General features: G+C 39.3%; 2 protein-coding genes across 3 annotated transcripts in view; both read right to left on the minus strand.

Annotated features, from left to right (window-relative positions):
* LOC144987228 (uncharacterized) overlaps nt 1–2,002 on the minus strand; it is a 431,641-nt gene extending 429,639 nt beyond the window's left edge. Inside the window, exon 1 of the mRNA XM_078936377.1 lies at nt 1,120–2,002. Within this exon, the coding sequence (XP_078792503.1) occupies nt 1,120–1,264 (145 nt within the window). The 5' untranslated portion in view covers nt 1,265–2,002. The remainder of the gene's footprint in view (nt 1–1,119) is intronic.
* Nucleotides 1–22,858, minus strand: part of LOC144986810 (uncharacterized) — a 508,483-nt gene that overhangs the window by 465,084 nt on the left and 20,541 nt on the right. The window contains exon 4 of one of the 2 annotated variants that reach the window (XM_078935012.1): nt 6,747–21,003. The exons of the other annotated variant lie outside the window; for it this stretch is intronic. Within the exon in view, the coding sequence (XP_078791138.1) occupies nt 19,103–21,003 (1,901 nt within the window). The 3' untranslated portion in view covers nt 6,747–19,102. Of the gene's footprint in view, nt 1–6,746; nt 21,004–22,858 lie in introns of those variants that run through there. 2 annotated transcript variants of the gene reach the window in all.

Consider the following 22,858-nt stretch of genomic DNA (forward strand, 5'->3'; position numbering starts at 1 on the left):
GTTATCGCAATATTAATCACCAATATTGCATATCGCGAGTTTTCCTCATATCGTGCAGCCCTAACATAAACCTTAATAGGCATATGAAATAGTAAGAGCGACTTAAAAATTAATAGAATAAATAAATAAATGTATTTACATACACATATAAAACTAGTTAAAAGGAAGATAAATAAATAATTAAAATATTTAAAAAAAAATAATAATAAATTAAAATAATAATAATAATAAAAAAAAAATAAAAAATTTAAAATCCTAAAATTCAACTAAAAGCTAAATTAAAAAGGTAGGTCTTAAGCCTTCCTTTAAAAACATGAACAGTCTCTGCGGCCCTGAGGCTCTCTGGGAGGCTGTTCCACAGGCGAGGTCCGTAAAAACTGAATGAGGCCTCGTCGTATGTCTTTGTTCTAACTTTTGGAATAACCAAAAGACCTGTATCAGAGGACCTCAGGGTCCACGAGGGCTCATACTTTAAAATCATGTCAGATAAATATGAAGGCCCGAGACCATAAAAACATTTGTAAACCAATAAAAGAACTTTAAAATCAATTCTGAATTGCACAGGGAGCCAATGCAGCGATCTTTCATGTGCTTTAACTTTTTTTTTTTTAAGAAAATGTGGTCTGCCACCTGGATTTTTATACTTATTTTTTCTCTACAGTCAGTTTTGTCTGCTTTGAATTGTGTTCTTTATGCTAAATCATTCTATAAACATTATCATGTCATGCTGAATATATCATAGTTTAATTACTCTGCTTCACAGCAACTGAGTAACTTTAAATTAAACTGGACCATTTTTATTATGCTTTAATTAATTATTATTTGATAATAAGGAAACAAAAATTTATTTGATATCAACTCCAGTTCTTGTATTTCTTTTGGCTATTTCTGCAATGATACCTCCCTTTCTTGGATCGGACAGTAATGAGAAAGTTCTGACACTAAACTACAACTCTCTTATCATTGATTCTGGTTATATTATTGCTTTGCTTTTCAGGAATATAAAATTAGTGATCAAGTAAAATAAAATCACTTTATCTGAAATGTCTTTACCCCATTGGGAAATCTTTAAGCCCGTTGCAGTGACATCAATCCAATGTTGAATTTTTGGTCACGTACCAACTATGTGTAGTTGAAGCTGCGGGTTCCAGCTGCTATCCAGCAGTCTGCGCTGACGACAGAGCTCCTCCTCGTTCTGGACGATGGTTCCTTCAGCAGCAGAAAGTTGTTCTCTGACAGAACCTTCCTGAGGTTCTGAAGACATGGTTCCTGCTCCGATCTTCAGCTCCAACTCCCACAAACACCGCCGTCCTCTTCACTGCAGCTCCGATCGATCATCTGCTAGTCTCACAATCACAGCAATCCACGTTGTCTTTCCGTTCAACACTTCTTCACTCATTTACGACACTTTGGAAAATGCTGAGAGTTCCCACACGAACCACGTATCGTCCTTTCTGTCCAAAAACCTCACAAACGTCCCAACAAAACACCACCGACCTCTCAACACAAGCTAACGCTGCTAGCCTGCTAACAAGCTAAAGCTGCTAGCGCCTTGTGCTGTTTACTTCCGGGTCACGTACAGATCTTTTTTTTAAAAGAAACGTATAAACTGCTTAACTGAACCTCATTATGGTTCAAAAGGCTTTTAATATTTTTAAACAGTTTTAATTCTGGATATAATAAAGAAAAAGAAAATCAAAATAGAAAAAAAGGTATCGAGGAAACTTTTTGAGAGCTGTTGTGACGTCATCACACTGTGTCTCATTCCAATGTTCAGGGGGGTATTCCAGGAAGCATGTTTAAACTAGCCTGACTTTAACCCTGAACTCTGGCTGAAATCCGCCTGAACTTGCTTACTCTCGGTATGTCGATTCCATAAGACCGGATATGAGTTGGCGTAATTACGCTCGACTTGGTAACCCTGGGTTAACGCACGGTACATAAAGACATTCTCAATAGATTGCCGATTTCTGGAGTCACCATGGAAACGCGTGGAGAAAAAAAAGAAAGCGCTACACTTGAGACGGAAGTGAGACGGAGTCGGAGATTTTAATTACGGCGGATAAAAATTATAAGTCCATCAAAAAAGTAACACGGCTGAAAAATCATTTAAATAATTTAGTTAAATTTATTCAAACTCAATAATTGTTTATACAACTCAAATTTATGTATTTATCTAACTAAATGTCACATTACTCCATCAATCTTTTTTCCATCTTAATTACTTATATTTCTTGAACTTTCATATGTCTAAGTTTGAGCCGGCAGATATGCTCATTTTTATAACAATAAAAAGGACGGATAAAAATACACGGAGTGCAAAAACTCATTACAAAACAATGCATCTCTATCATAAGATCTACGTTTGGTAAGGGGTGCTATATAAACTAATCATCCTCTCCTTTACTCTTACTCATGGTGCAAAGACGTAAGCATACTAGGACAAAATAGCTCGGCAAAACACGGTGAAACACAGTAAAACAGCTATACAACTAAACACATTTTGTAAAAATACCCACACTTAAACCCAAATCCGTCCAGACAGGCAAAGGGAATGATATCCCACAATCCCTTGCGGTGCAGATCTAACGGCAGCATCAAAGTTACACCTACTTAATTGAATTAATTTGAACGAAAGGAAAATAATTGTCTGAAAACTACGTTTTATTTTTAAGGTGACCTAACAAAAAAAATGATTTATCTTAACTGAAGCAAATAATTAAGTTAGATCAAAGTAAAAAAGTTTATCTTTCCAACATCCATATGTGGTCTTATCACCGTCTCATGGTGGAAAAAGCTAATCTGAGCTTTTTCATCCACTAAATCATCTTCAAATGGACACGCCATGCTGTTTCACCTCTCTGTAAACAAACTAAGCTCCAACTAAACCTGCTCCGGACCAGGTTATGTTCAGAGCATGAGTTTCCATGGTAACTTGACCTACCCTGAATTATACCTCCATTTCTGGAACCGAAAGCTGAGGTTATCAACTTCCTTAGCCTCAAACTTATCGTGGGAGCTAGCATAACCTGCTTTCTGGAATACTCCCCTGGGGGGTATTCCAGGAAGCATGTTTAAACTAGCCTGACTTTAAGCCTGAACTCTGGCTGAAATCCGCCTGAACTTGCTTACTCGGGGTATGTCGGTTCCAAAAGACCGGATATGAGTTGGCGTAATTACACTCGACTTGGTAACCCTGGGTTAAGGGGCGTGCACAGCAGGTACATAAAGACATTCTCAATGGATCGCCAATTTCTGGAGTCACAATGGAAACGCGTGGTGAAAAAAAAGAAAACGCTGTACTTCAGTGAGACGGAGTCTGAGGTTTTAATGACAGCGTATAAAGATTACACGACCATCAAAAAAGTAACACGGCTGTTTCATCAAAAAAAAAGAGTTTCTGCATGTAGAAAAAGAGCAGACAAAGTAAACGCACGAGTTTCTGATCTTATTTCCATTTTCCTTGTGACGCATATACATATATAACTTATCCAATTTTGCCAACTTAAATGAATTACTTCTATTGGTAACAAAAAATTCAGTTAAATTTATTCAACCTAATTTCTTACGTCTATAAAACTCAATAATTGTTTATACAACTCAAATTTACGTATTTTTCTAACTAAATGTCATATTACTCCAATTCAATTAATATTTTTTTCCATCTTAATTAATTACATTTCTTGCACTCTCAAATGCCTAAGTTTGAGCCGGCAGATATGCTCATTTTTATAACAATAAAAAAGACGGGGGGAATAATGCACGGAGTGCAAAAATTCATTAAAGAATTTACCATGATTGTCATTACAATGTAAAGCCGTAGGGGTGCTATATAAACTCATCATCCTCTCCTTTACTTTCACTCATGGTGCAGAGACGTAAGCTCAGTACGGCAAAATAACTCGGCGAAGCATGGCAAAACACAGTAAAACAGCTAAACAATTAAACACATTAGGTCAAAATTCCACACTTAAACCCAAATCCGTCCAGACAGGGAAAGGGAATGATATCCCACAATCCTTTGCGGTGCCGATCTAACAGCAGCACCAAAGTTACACCTACTTAATTGAATTAATTTGAATGAAAGGAAAATAACTGTCTGAAAACTACGTGTAATTTTTAAACCGACTTACATAAAAAATGATTTATTCTAACTGAAACAAATAATTAAGTTAGATCAAAGTAAAAAAGTTTATCTTTCCAACATCCATATGTGGTCTTATCACCCTCTCATGGTGGAAAAAGTATTATCTGAGCTTCTTCATCCACTAAATCATCTTCAAATGGACACGCCATGCTGCTTCACCTCTCTGTAAACAAAACTAACCTTCAACTAAACCTGCTCCCGACCTGGTTATGTTCAGAGCATGAGTTGCCATGGCAACTTGACCTACCCTGAAACATACCTCCATTTCTGGAACCGAAAGCTGAGGTTATCAACTTCCTTAGCCTCAAACTTACCGTGATTATGCTTTCTTACATCTGTTGTTTTCTTCTTTTCTGTCAGAGGTCCATCTTCTCTTTCAACATTTGGACATTTAGTGCAGATCTCTGTTCCAAACATGAACACGGCTGCTGTTTCTCCTGACGCTCTGTGTGGAGTCTGTTATGTCTTGCTGCTTCTGCTTTGCTGCATACCCTGTCATTCTGCTCACCTGGCAGGTGTGGCCAATGATCTTGATCAGCACCTGCCAGGTATTTAAGTCATAGGAGGCCACAACCAAAGGGAGAGGCATGCAGAGAGAGCAGAGCAGGAGGCTGAGGAGCAGTGGGTTTGAGTTGGAGCTGGAGCTGTGCTGGTTGGTTGTTTCCATTTTGATTCCCTCTTGGTCCTCAGCAGTCTTTTACTGCTGGGTTTTGTTATTTTAGTTTGGGGTTGGACCTTGGTAGTCCTTATTTGCGGGCTTTGTTTATTTTGTTTCAATAGTTAGATTTTGTTAGGCAGCCTTAGCAGGGAGCTGCTGACTCTGACGGTCAACGTGGCTGGGTCAGTTGTCTCCCTGAATTATTTTATGTTTGGCCAAGGCTCCAATCCCTTTGTTTTGTCTTTTGTTGGGACCAGCACAGTAATTGTTTCTTTCTGGTTTTACAGGACACGGGGTATTTCTACCACTTAATAAACTGTGTTCCTAAATGTATTTGGTGTCCATTGTCCATATGTTTTGGCCCCTTTTTGATTTACCCCTAGACTGGCACAGGTTTGCCTGTCAGGGGCCGTAACAATAACATTAATATTTCTAGAAGTTCGTCTTTTCCATGTCCTCATCAACCCACAGCTTCTAAAGGAGATCCAGTGCCAGCATTCAACGCCAGTTTGTTGTGCCTCTACGGTGCATAGTCTGCTCTACTCATGTGCTCACCCTTGTCTGATTATCTCTCGCTAAATCCTGCTCTTAGACTCACCCACAGGAAAGGTTAACACGGGTGCTCCTCTGGTCGCTCTCATCTGTCCTTGCTTCTCGTCCGATCCTCGTTTCAAACTCAAACCAAGGACTCTGGTTTCTGCCATCGAACCCTCCAGCCTGCCTTGTCTCCGAATCAAGATTCCTACTTCTCACTTTTAATTCAAGGACTGTAAATTAAACCTTTTTCTACTTGCCTAATGCCTCTCTGAGTTTTCTTCCAGGTTACAGCATTTGGGTCTGCCAAGTCTCATGAGCAGTAGCGGTTCTAGGCACGGGCCGTCCGGGCGGTGGCCTGGGGCGGAAAACTGAAGGGGGGCGGCACCGGCGGCTCAGCCCTTGTAAAATATTATATGCACCACTATTGGTTTACTTATGTCACAGTTTGTGAGTTTGTAACAGCCTGAACCTGGCCGCGCCGCTGCCCCCGCCCCACAGCTGCGCTCTCCTGTCTTTGAGAAGTAGACACAAATGTGTGTGAAGGAGAAAGGAGGGGGAGCACGGAGCGCCGCCGCGTTTGCGCATGCGCAAAACCTGGCTGGCTCATCTTTCAGGGGAGGCAACGGTCGCGGGCTTGATGAAAAAAATCAAAGTAAAAACTGCGACTGCGCCGTCATGTAGCGAATCAGCGCCCCTGGCTGTAGCTGCACGCGCTCCTGCTGGAAATGTGTGAAAGGGGGGGGGGCTGCGGGGAATTAGTTCAATTGTGGGACGCTTCCAAATTAAGTGGCTAGGTGGGGACAAGGGCGGGGGTTTGAATCTACTTTATAAAACCTTTTTATAAGTCAGTCATAAGGTGACATTATATAACCTACATTTTAATAAAGGTATAAAAAATATATTCTGCTTTTTTGGGTTAATTTTGAGTGAAATGCCCGGGGAGTAATTCAGGGTAGAACCGCCACTGCTCATGAGATCATGACGTTTATTGTATATTCAAACTTTATTAACAAATTAAAAACTGAAAAGTTGCCCGTGTAAAATTATTATTAATGTGATCCAAGTGAGTTTCAGCTGGAATGATCCAAGTTTCCAAAAGCTTCAGTCTGGATCTCATTCTAGTGAGAGCTGAACTAAAAAGAGCTGCTGCTCATTTGATTGTTGCTGCTTTACTTTCTACCAACATTTGGATCCACTATTAGAACAAGGATTTGTCTTCCTGTTTGTCTTTCATCCAAATGACTGAATTTCACCAAAGAAAAGTCATTTTTCAACTCCAGAGACTCCCACAGTGAGACACCTGCTGGCTGTTCTTTGTAACTGCATCTGCAGCTTCTAGAATGTTGGGTTCAAACAACCTGCAACATCATAACAATTCAAAAAGGAAAGACCAACGGACAAAGGTACCTTTACGAGGAGAGCAGACAGAGATCTACCCAGTAAACAATCTCTCTCCACTCTGGCGCAAATTCTGCTGCCTCCTCTTTTAATAAGTTGATTTGGGTTGTCCCTAAGTTACACATGCGCTGAGCTGTAAGGAGGGGAAACAGATAAAAACACAGCTGCAGCGCTATCAGAAAGCATTTATTACAACATGTCTGTCCTTCCACAGTCTTCTCAAATCATCTCTGGACCTGCAAAGCCGTTTCTCACAGATAAACTAACACAGAGCGTCCTTCAATTCATTTTAGACAGCTAACACAGGTTCTCAGGAGAATGCTGAAAAGACGCAAAGATAAACATTTTCTCCCAAGGGTGTCACCTCCACCTTCCTGTGAAACAGATTTGGACACACACAGACACTTCTGCAAACATGATTATATCTTATACATATATAGCAAGGTGATGCATAAAATAAGCAAATATGAGATAACCTATAAACATTATTCCAACATAGAAACGTCTTTGTTTCTGTTTTCATCTTTTCAAACAGTTTGTTTTCTTCACATGAAGCCTAAAGAAATGTCCTCAGAATGATGGAAACAGTTTTTCTGCAGCTTGAAGCTGTTCTGGAAGATTTTCTTCTTTAGTGCAGAGAAATCTCTCACTTGATGAGACGGAGGAACTGCAGCAACGTTTCCTGGAAAACCTCCACATTTCATTGAAACCATGTTGGAACTTTGTCCATGAGGTCACATGGTCTGGAAGAAGCCCCAGTTCCAGCTGACAGAAGTCTGGTTCTGATCCATCAGATCTCACTAGCAACAGAACCAAACCTTCACGTGTTGCAGCAACAGTTTCCATGTTTGGGAGGATCTTCTGAAGAACAGCTCAGTTCCAGATCACATCATGATGTTTGATGTTTTCTTCATTCCAGGAAATCATCTGTGTCTCCTTTGATCTGTGCTGAGTCAGCACTTTGACTTCTTTTCAACTTTAGATCCATCATTTACAATCAAGGATTTATTGATAAATATTATTTATTGACAGAAAATAAAGAGTAAATGTATTTCTCATCCAGCAGTGATTGTAGGGTTTGTAAGTCTTTTATTTTGAAATTCCTCAAGGATGATCATCATGGTGGGATTTCTAGATCTGCATGAACTCATCCTGAATCCAAAAGACACTGGAGCATCAAAGAATCCAACCCATCTCTGCCAACATGAGGCTCTTACTTTGAAAAGTCTTAGACTTCCTGCAGGGAAACAGGCTTTCTGCTGCTGCACTGACAGATGTGCACGAGCTTGAAAGAGCTTCCTGACTGAGGAGCTGCAGACTTTCTCCTGCAGAGCAGCAGCTGACTTCAGCATCGTCATGGGAACACAGTCTGCTGCTGCTTCTGGAAACGTCTTCAAGGCTGTGGTGGGACTTGTTGGTCTGGAGGACAGATTCTCTGAGCAAATGCTGCTTCAGCTTCAAGCTTCAGCTCTTTTCTTCTGGCAGAGCTTAGAAGAAATGGAAACCTCCTTTGTTCTGACTGTTTGCTCCAAATCCCAGATTCAGGAATTCCTCCAAGAAGTTCAGCTCAGAGATCATCAGCAGAGAAAAGCCTGAAGTTCTGATGGAAAATGACAACAGAACATGATCAATATTATTGATCCACATGGAATCCAGAAGAAACTCTGAGGTGAAGACATGAAGACACAAGCTTCAGAGACATGAGGAGAAGTCAGAGTGGATTCATTCTGGACTTTCTTCTCACATCTTCTCTTCAGAACATCTTTGTCTTTGATCCTTCAAATCTTCTGAAATCTGATCATCCATGGATTGTTTTTGTGGGATCAGATCCAGAGTTGCTGAAAGTTCTGCTGCCCTCTGCTGGTCAAAGTGTCCAAACAGCAGAGAGGAGATTCTCTGGGATTCATTGGAGTCCAGATTCTCCTGGATGTGAACAGTCTCTGCTTCTGGAACAGAAGAGTCCTTCTCAGAGCAGCATTGAGGATCTGTTCTGTCCGGCTGAGAGCGCTCCCTGCTGGTAGGAGACAGAACCACATCAGCTGCTTTTCTTTGGCCGTTCAGAAACAGTCTGGAGACTCTAAAAAACCTCCACTTCCTGAAGCAAACGGATGCAGAGCATCATGTTTGATCCTCTTCCTTCAGAAACGGCTCCATTGTTCCATCACTCAGCAGTTTGACTAAAGCAGCTGAGAGTCTTGATGCAAACAGACCTCAGCAGCTCATCCAGAACGCCATGACAGAAGCACATGCAGCAGCACGTGCACGCTCCCAGAGAACAGCAGCTGATCCAAGTCCTGACTTTGAGGTGAGACCTTTCTGTTCTGCTTGGACCACACTTCAACATGAACTTCATTTCCCATCATTCCATCTGTCAGGAGAGAACAGCTGCAATCAGCTTCCTTCAGGAATGACTGCAGGTAGAAGGATCTTTCATTCTTCAGCACCACCAGGACCCACATCCAGCCCATCAACAGCCAGAACATCAGTGACATCAGCGTCTGATCTTCATCACATCATCATCATCATCAAAGGACCACCTCTACGTTTTTACAATCTGATGGATTTCAGTCTTTCTGCAGCTTCTCATCAACTGGATTGTCAAATATTTTCATTTCCTGTTTTATGCTTTAAATGTTGAAGAAAAATCTTTCCAGTTTTAAAAAGATGAGACTGAAAAAGTTATTGGAAAGAGGCTGTCTGCTGCAGGACCTGTTCAGGTGCATTGTGGGTAATAATGTTCTGTTTGGGATATTTGCTGGATTCTGGATGTTGACAGTTGTGTTGGTCTTGATTGTTTAGCGTTGTGGTTTGGATGTTTGTTGTTATTTGTAGCACAGCTGAGTAGGTTCTTCATAGACAACATGTTGCTCTGCCAATGTGCCTTTGGGCCAACTTGATTGGGCTGTTTGGAAGAATAATGAGGATAAATGAGAGCCTCCATCAGGGGGGTATTCCAGGAAGCATGTTTAAAGTAGCCTGACTTTAAGCCTGAACTCTGGCTGAAATCCACCTGAACTTGCTTACTCTGGGTATGTCGGTTCCAAAAGAACGGATATGAGTTGGCGCAATTACGCTCGACTTGGTAACCCTGGGTTAACGCACGGTACATAAAGACATTCTCAATAGATCGCCGATTTCTGGAGTCACCATGGAAACGCGTGGTGAAAAAAAAAGAAAGCGCTGTACTTAAGTGAGACGGAGTCTGAGATTTTAATGACGGCGGAAAAAAATTACAAGTCCGTCAAAAAAGTAACATGGCTGAAAAATAATTTAAACAATTTAGTTAAAGTAATTCAAACTCAATAATTGTTTATTCAACTCAAATTTACGTATTTATCTAACTAAATGTCACATTACTTCATTAATCTTTTTTCCATCTTAATTACTTATATTTCTTGAACTTTCAAATGTCTAAGTTTGAGCCGGCAGATATACTCATTTTTATAACAATAAAAAGAACGGAAAAAAATGCACGGAGTGCAAAAATTCATCACAGAATATTCCATCACTGTCACAACAGGCTTGGGTGGTAGAGGTGCTATATAAACTCATCATCCTCTACTTTACTCTCACTCATGGTGCAGAGACTTAAGCATAGTAGAACAAAATATCTCGGCAAAACACGGTGAAACACAGTAAATAGCTATACAACTAAACACATTTTGTAAAAAACCCACACTTAAACCCAAATCCGTCCAGACAGGCAAAGGGAATGATATCCCAGAATCCCTTGCGGTGCCGATCTAACAGCAACATCAAAGTTACACCTACTTAATTGAATTAATTTGAACGAAAGGAAAATAATTGTCTGAAAACTATGTGTTATTTTTAAGGTGACCTAACAAAAAAATGATTTATCTTAACTGAAGCAAATAATTAAGTTAGATCAAAGTAAAAAAGTTTATCTTTCCAACATCCATATGTGGTCTTATCACGATCTCACTGTGGAAAAAGTATTATCTGAGCTTTTTCATCCACATCCTCATTCAAATGGACACGCCATGCTGTTTCACCTCTCTGAAAACAAACTAACCTTCAACTAAACCTGCTCTGGACCAGGTTATGTTCAGAGCATGAGTTGCCATGGTAACTTGACCTACCCTGAAACATACCTCCATTTCTGGAACCGAAAGCTGAGGTTATCAACTTCCTTAGCCTCAAACTTATCGTGGGAGCTAGCATAACCTGCTTTCTGGAATACCCCCCAGATCATGTTTCTGCTGTTTTTCAGAACTGCATCTGAACCTGAAAGCTGTCTGTCATATTTATGCAGCCTTTTTCAATAGAAACTGATCCAAACTGCAGATTCTATTGATTTCTCCATCAGATTTATGTCTAGGCTAAAATCTCAATTCGGTTCCATTCAGAGTCTCATAGGGCTCGGTTCCATACATTTCGATTCAGTACGGCTGTTTAACAAATTTGCCTGATATGAACTTCTATTTTACCAACTATTATTTTATTGTTATTTATGTATGGTGTGTGTTTGTGTGACTGTTTATCTTCCACTATGAAGCTGTCTAACCTGATCATGGTTGGTGATTTTAACATATACATTAATGATGACTCTGACCTCTTTGCCAGAGGTTTCAGTCTCATGGACTCTTAATTCTATTCAGCATGTGTCTGGGTCCACACATGTTAAAGGTGGAACACTCAACCTTGTTTTGACATTAGGTGTGCATTTTGACTATTATTTCTGAGGACGTTTTTATTTCTGATCATCATTGTATTTTCTTTTTTTACTTTTCTTTCTCTGTGTCACTCTTGCCTGAACATAGAGAAGTTATCTCTCTCATGATTAACTCTTGAGACCTTTTCAAACACTTTTAATCGGATTCTCTTTCCGTGCACAGATGTTAATTCATTATTATGCACTTTTAATAGTTACTGTCTTTCTATTTTAGATGAAGTCTGTCCCATTAAAACTTAAACTGTCACTAAGGTTTCCCCTTGGATAAATGACAGCATTCGGGGTCTGAAACGATCTTACAGAAAATCAAACGGTTATGGAAAAGAACTCATTTACATGTTAATCTACTTCATCTGAAGGATCTTTTAGTTTCTTTTAACAATGCGGTTAGAGATGCGAGAGCTGCTTACTTCACTAATCTCATTTCTAAAAGCAGAGGTAATCCTAAAGTGTTTCTATTCAACACCATTAGTGATGTTGTGATGCCCAGTCCACCTGCCGTCCCCATCCATTCAAATGATGATTGTGGTAGGTTTTTTATTATTTTTTATTAACAAAGTCAGATCTGTGAGAAGCTCTCTATGTCACACAGCTGGTCTTGGTTCAGTTCCTAGTCCACCTCGGTCTGTGATTTTAGACACCTCACTGTTTCTCTCCCTGTGCTAGTCAGAGTAGTTGGCACAATGAAGTCATCCTCTTGTTCTCTGGACGTGCTGCCAACATCGCTGCTCAAATATGTCTTCCAGTCCATCTGTCCCTGTGTCCTGTCAATAATTAACTCGTCCTTGCTGTCTGGTCAAGTCTCTGAGCACTTTAAGAAAGCTATCGCCCTTTCTCTCCTTAAAAAGCCTGGGCTTGACTCCTCCCTCTTGAGCAGTTACAGACCTATTTCTAATCTCCCATCCATGTCAAAAAATTTTTAAAATGTTGTTGTTAACCAACATACAACTGTTCTCGACATTCATGGCATTTTTCAGCAGTTTCAGTCAGGTTTCTGCAGAGCTCTCTCCACTGAAACAGCCCTTCTCAGAGTCACTAATGACATCCTGATGCAGAATGATGCAGGAAAATGCTCTGTGCTACTGCTACTAGACTTGACAGCAGCCTTTGACACTGTTGACCATTATGTCCTCCTGGACAGACTTTTAAACCGCAGGATGTTTTTAAAATACAGATTTTACGCAGGTGTCTGGATCCACGGCTCCAGGTTTTCCAGAACGCTGCTGCAAGGCTTTTAACTAAATCATCTAAGTTTTCACATGTCTCCCCGTTGTTAATCCAGCTGCTCTGACTCCCTGGACAGAGAGCAGCCCCCCCACCATTCCGGTAGGGCCCAATGCAGGGCCCTGGAATTCTCCTGCCACAACCTCAGGTACGAGCCAGGACCCCCCAAGGGGGACCCGCCCCGTGTTCCAGGCAGCCACCCACCCGGCCCACGGTTGGTCCAGGAAGGAGAAAGGCAGAGGCCAGCCGCCCCCGCCCAGGAGGGCGGTACCTATCTCTAATAGATGCAGGGCTCCAGACTGCGACCAAATTGTGGCATTTTGCGACCAAAATTTGAGCGTGTGCATCCAGTCGCACATGCGAGACCAGTAAATTTGCCTCCCCCTCCCTCTGTATTTTTTTTATGCATTAAACGTGGAAGGGGCACGTCAATGATCAATGAAATGAGCAATGAAATCAATGAGACGCAAGTGCACACGCATGCAAACACACACACACAAACTCGCACACATACTCATCAGACGCGAGCACACACTCGCGTTTCATTGAGTGATGCCTGTCTGTGAGGCGGCCAATGCGTGTGAGAAGAACAGGGAAAGCCACTGTAAGTGGCTAAAATGCGTGGAGGGGGAGGGGCCTAGAGATAATCGAGCTTGCGCCAACATCTGTGGGAAGGAAACAGAGACAAAGCTGATATGTGCGTCTGAGCTATGAGCAAGTCTACTATTGATTAATTCTTCTGACCTGCGGCTAGTGTACCAGTAGAGCTGTGACGGTGTCGGATTTTTGATAACCATGGTGATGAACCACCAAGGGGCGCGGTGTCGCGTTAACCCCCCCCCCCCCAAAAAAAAAAAAAAAAAAAAAAACACAAAATCCCCCGTCGGCCGCATCAGAAATAAATACAACATATTTTCTTTATTAACAAGTACCAGTAACAACTAACTACTACCTATCTAGCTAATGAACTAACTATATAGCCTATATAGGTGTTGTAGATTGACTGTGACTGTGTGGGTCAGCGCTGTATGTTGGGGGTGCGTGTTGATTCTTCTGCAGCGGACCGCTCTCTAGCTGCAGGTGAGCCTTCACCTGTGCTCTCTGGTACAGACATCTTCTCAGAATATTATATATTGCCCAGTAATAAAGAGACTGCAGACACTTTGTCACCTTTCCGCTGGCCATGAACCCTGACACCCATGAAGAACGCGGGGCAAGAGGCCTTTATTCTTACAGACACGTAACTTTGCGCCGCACAAAATAGTTCCCAAACAAAACATGTAGTGATATTCATGGAAATCTAACAGCGCGCGTTCATGTTTGGTGTTACAGAGTGAAGGAGAACAGTAATAAGCCGCCTCTAACACAAAATCCTCCAGCGGGCGGCCGCGTCGCGCACTTAAGAACGCATGCAGCTTATAACGGAAATGAATACAATGGAAATTAATAATTAGAAGGCAGTAAATTTGTCGTATTTCCTCGCGAGACGGAAACTTCGGTTTTAGAATGAGGATGTGTGCTTCTGAAAGCGCGCGCCTGTGTGTCTGTAAAGGGAGCCGCGTCTCACGTGCAGCGCAGAGCACACGCCAACAACAGAGAGTGACAGGCACCGTGGGAGAGAAGGAGAGAATAGTCTGAAGGAAAGTCTGAACACAAGACTAGCAGAAAAAGGAAATTATCAGCAAAGATAAATGCGTTTAATGTGTTTATTATAGTTCCAATCACGCACGATATGCTGATCATTCAAAAAAAAAAAAAACTAAAAAAAACAGTGCAGTGATGACCTCATCACCGCTGTGATGCGGTTATCGTTACAGCCCTGACGGCCCCTCCCCGGACCACATTAAGGAGTTCCTGACCTTCCTTTTTAGACCGTATTTATTCGCTCGTAATTTTCTAAATACATACATGAACTTTTCTCTGGGCCGCACAGACACGGAGGTTACGGTGAGGCGTGCGGCGTCGTATCAACCCCGACCAAACTGTTCTCATGCATGGCGGTTACGGCAGCACATCGCTCCCGTGGGAGATGGTCAGCTGAGGAGAATAAATGTCTCACACCTACATGCGTGACAGCTAACGGGGCTCTAAAATTAAACACGTGCGAGCAAAAACAAGATTTAGTCTTAGACGCACTTAAAATACGTGGGGAAAATTTAACGATATACGTGTTTAAGATGAACCAGCGGCTCGCCTGGATCGTTGGGGAAACCAGGCCGGGGGGGTGAAGGTGAATCTGCAGCAAGACTGAAGGAGAACAGGAAGTTGGAGTTCAATTTAGTTCAATTTAGTCTTAATATGCCTCTCCGCCTCAGTATGATCTGTTATTTTATCTTTTATATTAATTTTAATGTTTTCTAATATATGTCGCCTTTCTTTTATTCAATTGGTATTTTAAATTATTTTAATTGATCACTCAACTACAAAAACCATCAGGACACATGTCCCATAATGCATTGTTTTGTAGTCATCATGGTAGCTTTCAGTCAGTGCAGTACTAAATTTTCAGCTGTGTTCGGGTACGTTGGCGCCTTGCTCCCACCCCTTTGTCGTGATATTTTTGTGATGGCTGCACTTATTTGGTGTCTCCAACATGAATTTCAATCAGTTTTTAAGATTTTCTCTGATCTCAGGTATCTGTATCGATTGTTCTGATCTCCAGTGAACATCGCCTGTTCTTTTACAGTTTACCTTCTTCTGTCAGTTTACCTTCTTGTTGCATCTTCAAAAAGTGCAGAATAAAATGTGAAACTGAATTTGAAACAGCACATTGTAATTTCTGCATCTATTATTAAAGTATTTATTAGAAATAAAGTGGAAATCAATAGATTGGGTTTGCATGTTGATTTACGGTATGCGCCCCTAAATTTTCTGGTTGTGCCCCTAAAATTTTCAGTTGGGGGCCACAGTGCTCCTAGAGAAAAAAGTTAGTCTGGAGGCCTGAGATGTTAACTCTACTAGATGTTAGCTCTAACAATTCAAAACAACTCAACTTGGCATATTAAATCACAACTGACAAATTACCATTTGCATGTGTTCATTAGAGTTACAACCTCAAATCAGTCATAACAACTGCTTTAATCTGCTGCTGGATATCACAGCACGCTACAACTGAGTGAACTGCAAATACATTTAAAAAGAAAAAGATGCTTATTTTCCTGACTTTTATTCAGAAGCGATCTCTTCGAGGTGTAAATGTAGACACAGCAGAGAGACGGCAGCCAAGAGACCATGGTCAACGGTCTCTTGGCAGCCGTCTTTCTGCAATATCTGAGGAAAGAACATTCTGTAAAAATCAATAATCTCTCAGAAACAAATACATTTCCACATTTATATGGTAATGAAGAATTGTCAGCATATTCATGCTACAATCAATACTTTAAGAAAAAAAGTCAATATTTACTTTATTGTATATATTTGATTAAATTTTAATAGAGAAATGACTCATAATAAAGATGCTCAATCGCTCTGAAGATACTGAAAGTATTTTCACCAAACTTTCTGTACCGACTAATCATGACCCTGTTGTCCTACTACAACAAATATTACTGTATGTAAATTAATTACTTTTTTTATATGGATCATGATTGGTCCAAAACGCTTAATAGCTCTAGAGATACTGATGCTAAAAACGTAATGTTCTGATATAACCTTTGTTGTAAATAACAACAACAAATCTAATCACCATTTTGAGCCAGGCAGTGATTAGTCAGGCGGTCTGAGTCACATTTTTAGAACAACCAGTTGCTAATCACGATAAACTAGTTCAAAGTCCACACCCCATCAATGAAAGCTGCTCGGAAGAAGCTGTCAATCAAACATTCGAAGTGGGGCCAGTGGGCATCACAGCTTTTACTGAGGCATCTGATTGGTCAGTTTACAACTTGAATAAGTGGCAATAAAGAAAAGATATTATGAAAAAAACTAAAATTAGCAACAAGATATTAATAAAAAATGTTCACAGCAAGAATGGTAATTCTATCCATTTAGAATGACTGAGTAACAGCTGACTATTTTACGATACCCGTCTGATAGAGTTTGGCGACAGCAGGTACTTCCTATTTGGAACGGGGGGGTTCCACTGTCCAGTGAGGAGCTGTCCAAAAGTCAATGCTTTTTAGCATAGACTTTTGGACAGCTCCTCGTGGTTTGACTACTAACAATAAACAGTGTTGGGGGTAATGAATTACATAGTAACATGTTACTTCAATTTAGTTTAGTAGTTTACTTTTGTCAGTAATGGAGTAACGCAATGAATTACTACGGAGCCCGTGATCTGACATGGGTTAAAAAAAAAAGTTTTCCGTTTCCACTAAATAATTAATTAATTCCAAAAAAAAAGAATCGGACATACAGTCAGGTCCGTAAATATTGGGACAGAAAAATTTTCAACATTTAAGGCTCTATAAACCACCACAATGGATTTGAAATGAACAAGATGTGTGTTAACTGCAGACTGTCATGTCAGCTTTAATTTGAGGGTATTTACATCCAGATGTGCCTCCCACCTGTTAAGGAACCAAAAGTAATTGGCCAATTGGCTTCTCAGCTGTTCCATGGCCAGGTGTGTGTTATTCCCTCATTATCAGAATTACAACATTCTTAAAAAGAAGAAATGCACTGGGGAACTCAGCAACGGCAAACGACCCGGGAGATCACGGAAAACAACTGAGGTGGATGAAGGAATAATTCTGTCCCTGTTGAAGAAAACTCCCTAAACAGAGGGTTTACCACAAGATGTAAAACCTTAGTGAGCCTCAAAACAGGAAGGCCAGACTAGAGTTTGCCAAACAACATCTTAAACAGTCTTCACAGTTCTAAAACAACATCCTATGAACAGATGAGACCACCATAAACTTGTTCGAGAGTCATGGAAAGAGAAGAGAATAAGAAGGAAAGGAACTGCTCATGATCCTAAAAATACCATGTCATCAATGAAGCATGGTGGTGGTAATGTCATAGCGTGGGCATGTATAGCTGCTAATGGACCTGGCTCTCTTGTATTTATTGATGATGTGACTCGTGACAAAAGCAGTAGGATAAATTCTGAAATGTTTTGGACAATATACCAAAACCAAAGGCCGACATGGAAAGTAATATACATTGTGTAAAACTTTAACATATTATTGAAAAGACGTGGCAGTATTTATATACGTGGGTAGCCCCTAAAATTTTCAGTTGGGGGCCACAGTGCTCCTAGAGAAAAAAGTTAGTCTGGAGGCCTGAGATGTTAACTCTACTAGATGTTAGCTCTAACAATTCAAAACAACTCATTTCTATTAACAGGTACATCTAAAATAATTCATTTTGTGATTTTTTTTTTAACATATTTTGTCAGCAGTGAAACTCATTGTCTAGAATCATAACACATAGATTGAAATGTATTGATCCTTTTTTGCTTTTGGTAAAGCTAAAAAAGCTGTTCAAGAAAGTCAGAAGACAAGACAAGATTTTATTGATCCCCGGAGGGAAATTCAGTTGTTGCAGCAGCCGAACAAGAAATATAGCAGTTAAAAAAAACCAAACAGTCAGTAAAAATATAATAGTAATAAAAAGTGGAAGTAAAAGTACACTTCATAAATAAATAGGTAAATACAGCAGCAGTTTCAGGAGTCCTAAACTGTGTCATTCTATAGACTAACTGCTGTTGGGACAAAGGACCTCCTCTAGCAAATCATATGTCTAAACAAAGTTGTTGTTTTTTTAGTTTGTTTTTTAGGAAATTTCATTTCTAAGCATTATATACTCACTTATGCCTCCCTCTAATTTAGTTACTGCATCAATATGGTATGGAGGCCATCAGCCTGTGGCTCTGTGTACATGAAATGAAAGCTCAGGTTCCTATGAAGTTCATTAGAACATTGGGGTTTCAACCCAGAAGTTTTAAGCATTAAAACTTATTTTAACATATTTAATTTTTCTGAGATACAGAACTTTTCCCATGTAAAATAAAGTCTTCTGCAGTGGTACAGAGGTTAAGAGGTCGACCTCTTGTCAGAAAAGGTTAGTATTTAGAGTTTACACAAAGTCCTTACATTGTCAAAAAATAAGTCTTACATGTTCTCATGTGTGCATTTAGAGAAGATACTTGACTAAAAATTTTCTTCATTCTTTACAAGAAAAAGGCTTTTCTCCTGTATGAGTTTCATGTGTCTTTTGAGACTAGATACACGACTAAAGCATTTTACATTCTTTACAAGAAAAAGACTTTTCTCCTGTATGAGTTCTCATGTGTTGGTTGAGATGAAATAAATGACTAAAGCTTTTTTTACATTCTTTACAAAAAAAAAGTTTTTTCTCCTGTGTGAATTCTCATGTGTGTTTTGAGAGAAGATATTTTACTCAAACTTGTATCACATTCTTTACAAGGAAAAGGCTTCTCTCCTGCGTGAGTTCTCATGTGTATTTTGAGACTAGATACACGACTAAAGCTTTTTTTACATTCTTAACAAGAAAAAGGCTTATCTCCTGTGTGAGTTCTCATGTGTCTTTTGAGATGACATATTTGAATAAAACATTTTTTACATACTTTACAAGAAAAAGGCTTTTCTCCTGTGTGAGTTCTCATGTGTGTTTTGAGATGAGATATAGTACTACAACTTTTTTTACATTCTTTACAAGAAAAAGGTTTTTCTCCTGTGTGAATTCTCATGTGTGTTTTGAGATTAGATACACTACTAAAGCTTTTTTTACATTCTTTACAAAAAAAAGGTTTTTCTCCTGTGTGAATTCTCATGTGTGTTTTGAGATTAGATACACTACTAAAGCTTTTTTTACATTCTTTACAAGAAAAAGGCTTATCTCCTGTGTGAGTTCTCATGTGTATTTTCAGACTAGATACACGACAAAAGCTTTTTTTACATTCTTTACAAGAAAAAGGCTTATCTCCTGTATGGGTTCTCATGTGACTTTTGAGACTAAATACACGACTAAAGCTTTTTTTACATTCTTTACAAGAAAAAGACTTTTCTCCTGTATGAGTTCTCATGTGTTGGTTGAGATGAAATAAACGACTAAAGCTTTTTTTACATTCTTTACAAAAAAAAGGTTTTTCTCCTGTGTGAATTCTCATGTGTGTTTTGAGAGAAGATATTTGACTAAAACTTGTATCACATTCTTTACAAGAAAAAGGCTTCTCTCCTGTGTGAGTTCTCATGTGTATTTTGAGACTAGATACACAACTAAAGCTTTTTTTACATTCTTTACAAGAAAAAGGCTTATCTCCTGTGTGAGTTCTCATGTGTCTTTTGAGCTGACATATTTGAATAAAACATTTTTTACATACTTTACAAGAAAAAGGCTTTTCTCCTGTGTGAGTTCTCATGTGTGTTTTGAGATGAGATATAGTACTAAAACTTTTTTTACATACTTTACAAGAAAAAGGCTTTTCTCCTGTGTGAGTTCTCATGTGTGTTTTGAGATTAGATATAGCACTAAAACGTTTTTTACATTCTTTACAAGAAAAAGGCTTTTCTCCTGTGCGAGTTCTCATGTGTGTTTTGAGATGAAATATACGACTAAAACTTTTATCACATTCTTTACAAGAAAATCTCTTATCTTCTGCATGGATTCTTGCGTGAATTCTGTACAGAGATTTGTTACAAAAGCTTTTGTCACATTCTTTACAGATATAACATCTTTCATCCGACCCAGTTTCCATGTAGTCAGATGGGTTAGTAATTATTCTTGAGTTTTTACCAGACTTGATAGAGGAAAATCTCTCTTCTTTTGGAGATTTTTTGTATTTCTTACCAAGATTTGTCTTCTTGGGATTTTTTCTAACATCAGAGTCACACTGACCTGCTGACATGTGAGAGCTGTCCACACCTTGGACATGTCGTCTGTCTCTTCTCTTCCTCTGATCTCTGTTCTGTGGGTCTGTCTCTTCATCTGTAGTTGATGTTGATTCTGTCTCTTCATCTGTAGTTGATGTTGATTCTGTCTCTTCATTTGTAGTTGATGTTGATTCTGTCTCTTCATCTGTAGTTGATGTTGATTCTTCATGTTGGTTTCCTTCTTCATCCTGACTATCAGTTACATTAAAGCTCTGCTGATTGTTTGGATCTGCTTCACTGTTCTCATCTTCCTCATAAGTAGGAATCTCCATCAAGGTATCAGTCTCCTGCTTCAGATCAAGTTGATCTTCATCCTGACTGATGCAGAGTTCCCCTGGTTCCTCTTTCACCTGTGGAGGTTCTTGTTCTTCCTGCTCTTTAGTCTGTGGACGTTCTGGTTTCTCCTGTTCCTCTTTAGTCTGTGGACGTTCCGGTTCTTCCTGTTCCAATCTTAAATTCCTCTGCTGGATGCAGAGATCTTCCTCTTCAGTCATCCAACACTGGGGGAGGGCTGCAGGGACACAAGTAAAGACCCTATTATATGTTATGGTGAGTTTATGTATTGTTAAGTACCGATAAGAAATATTGCAGTATCATTTAAAATATGCACAATAAAAAACGTTTAATTTTTTAAATAAGTTTCTTGTTTTCTTTAGCACAACAGTATAAAACTGTGTTGAAAAAGCCCCCCCTACACCCCCCCCCCCCTCCGAGGAGAGCTGTTTCAGTCAGTAACTTGTAGTCTGAACCAGTTAAAGATAGAAAATATTTTCTTTGTTTTTTTAAGGAAATTGCACACAAGTAATTCATAAATGGTACAAACAGGTCATTAATGTTTTATAACTGTATACTCAAATTAAATCATGCTGAGATAAATGGGATAGATTTACTAGAAAGGGGACGTGGGATTAACAGAAAATGTACTTTTAACCTGATTTTGTTTCCAATTATTTTGATATGAAATTATAAAAAAAAAAAAAAAAACAGTCTGAAAACAAATATAATGCTTTGGATTCTTGCCATTGTTGACAGTAAAGATGCAGGCATCTATAGTAAATGTTTTTCACAGTTTCTGAGGCTTATTTCAGCACAACACCAGCTGCGTAATGTTAGGAATATGCTGCTAATAAAGTTACATTCACATGTCTGTTATTGTATTTATTATATTTAGAAATCAGCTACAGGACCGAGGTCTGGGGCCTCATCAATTGGGGTCAGAAACTACCCTGTGGTGGTGTTGGTGGGTGTGTTTATGTGTGCGTGTTAGTCTGGAGGTGCTGCTGGCAGCTCAGACGGTAAAAATGTTTTAAAAAAGAACTTAAAAACGTAAAAAAGAATGTAAAAATCTTTTGATGTAAAGTTTGGCATATTAAATCACAACTGACAAATTACCATTTGCATGTGTTCATTAGAGTTACAACCTCAAATCAGTCATAACAACTGCTTTAATCTGCTGCTGGATATCACAGCACGCTACAACTGAGTGAACTGCAAATACATTTAAAAAGAAAAAGATGCTTATTTTCCTGACTTTTATTCCGAAGCGATCTCTTCGAGGTGTAAATGTAGACACAGCAGAGAGACGGCAGCCAAGAGACCATGGTCAACGGTCTCTTGGCAGCCGTCTTTCTGCAATATCTGAGGAAAGAACATTCTGTAAAAATCAATAATCTCTCAGAAACAAATACATTTCCACATTTATATGGTAATGAAGAATTGTCAGCATATTCATGCTACAATCAATACTTTAAGAAAAAAAGTCAATATTTACTTTATTGTATATATTTGATTAAATTTTAATAGAGAAATGACTCATAATAAAGATGCTCAATCGCTCTGAAGATACTGAAAGTATTTTCACCAAACTTTCTGTACCGACTAATCATGACCCTGTTGTCCTACTACAACAAATATTACTGTATGTAAATTAATTACTTTTTTTATATGGATCATGATTGGTCCAAAACGCTTAATAGCTCTAGAGATACTGATGCTAAAAACGTAATGTTCTGATATAACCTTTGTTGTAAATAACAACAACAAATCTAATCACCATTTTGAGCCAGGCAGTGATTAGTCAGGCGGTCTGAGTCACATTTTTGACTCAGTGAGGAGCTGTCCAAAAGTCAATGCTTTTTAGCATAGACTTTTGGACAGCTCCTCGTGGTTTGACTACTAACAATAAACAGTGTTGGGGGTAATGAATTACATAGTAACATGTTACTTCAATTTAGTTTAGTAGTTTACTTTTGTCAGTAATGGAGTAACGCAATGAATTACTACGGAGCCCGTGATCTGACATGGGTTAAAAAAAAAAGTTTTCCGTTTCCACTAAATAATTAATTAATTCCAAAAAAAAAGAATCG

This window comes from Oryzias latipes, chromosome 2 (assembly GCF_053564925.1).
Source record: "Oryzias latipes strain Hd-rR chromosome 2, Olatipes_Hd-rR_3.1".
NCBI lineage: Eukaryota > Metazoa > Chordata > Actinopteri > Beloniformes > Adrianichthyidae > Oryzias > Oryzias latipes.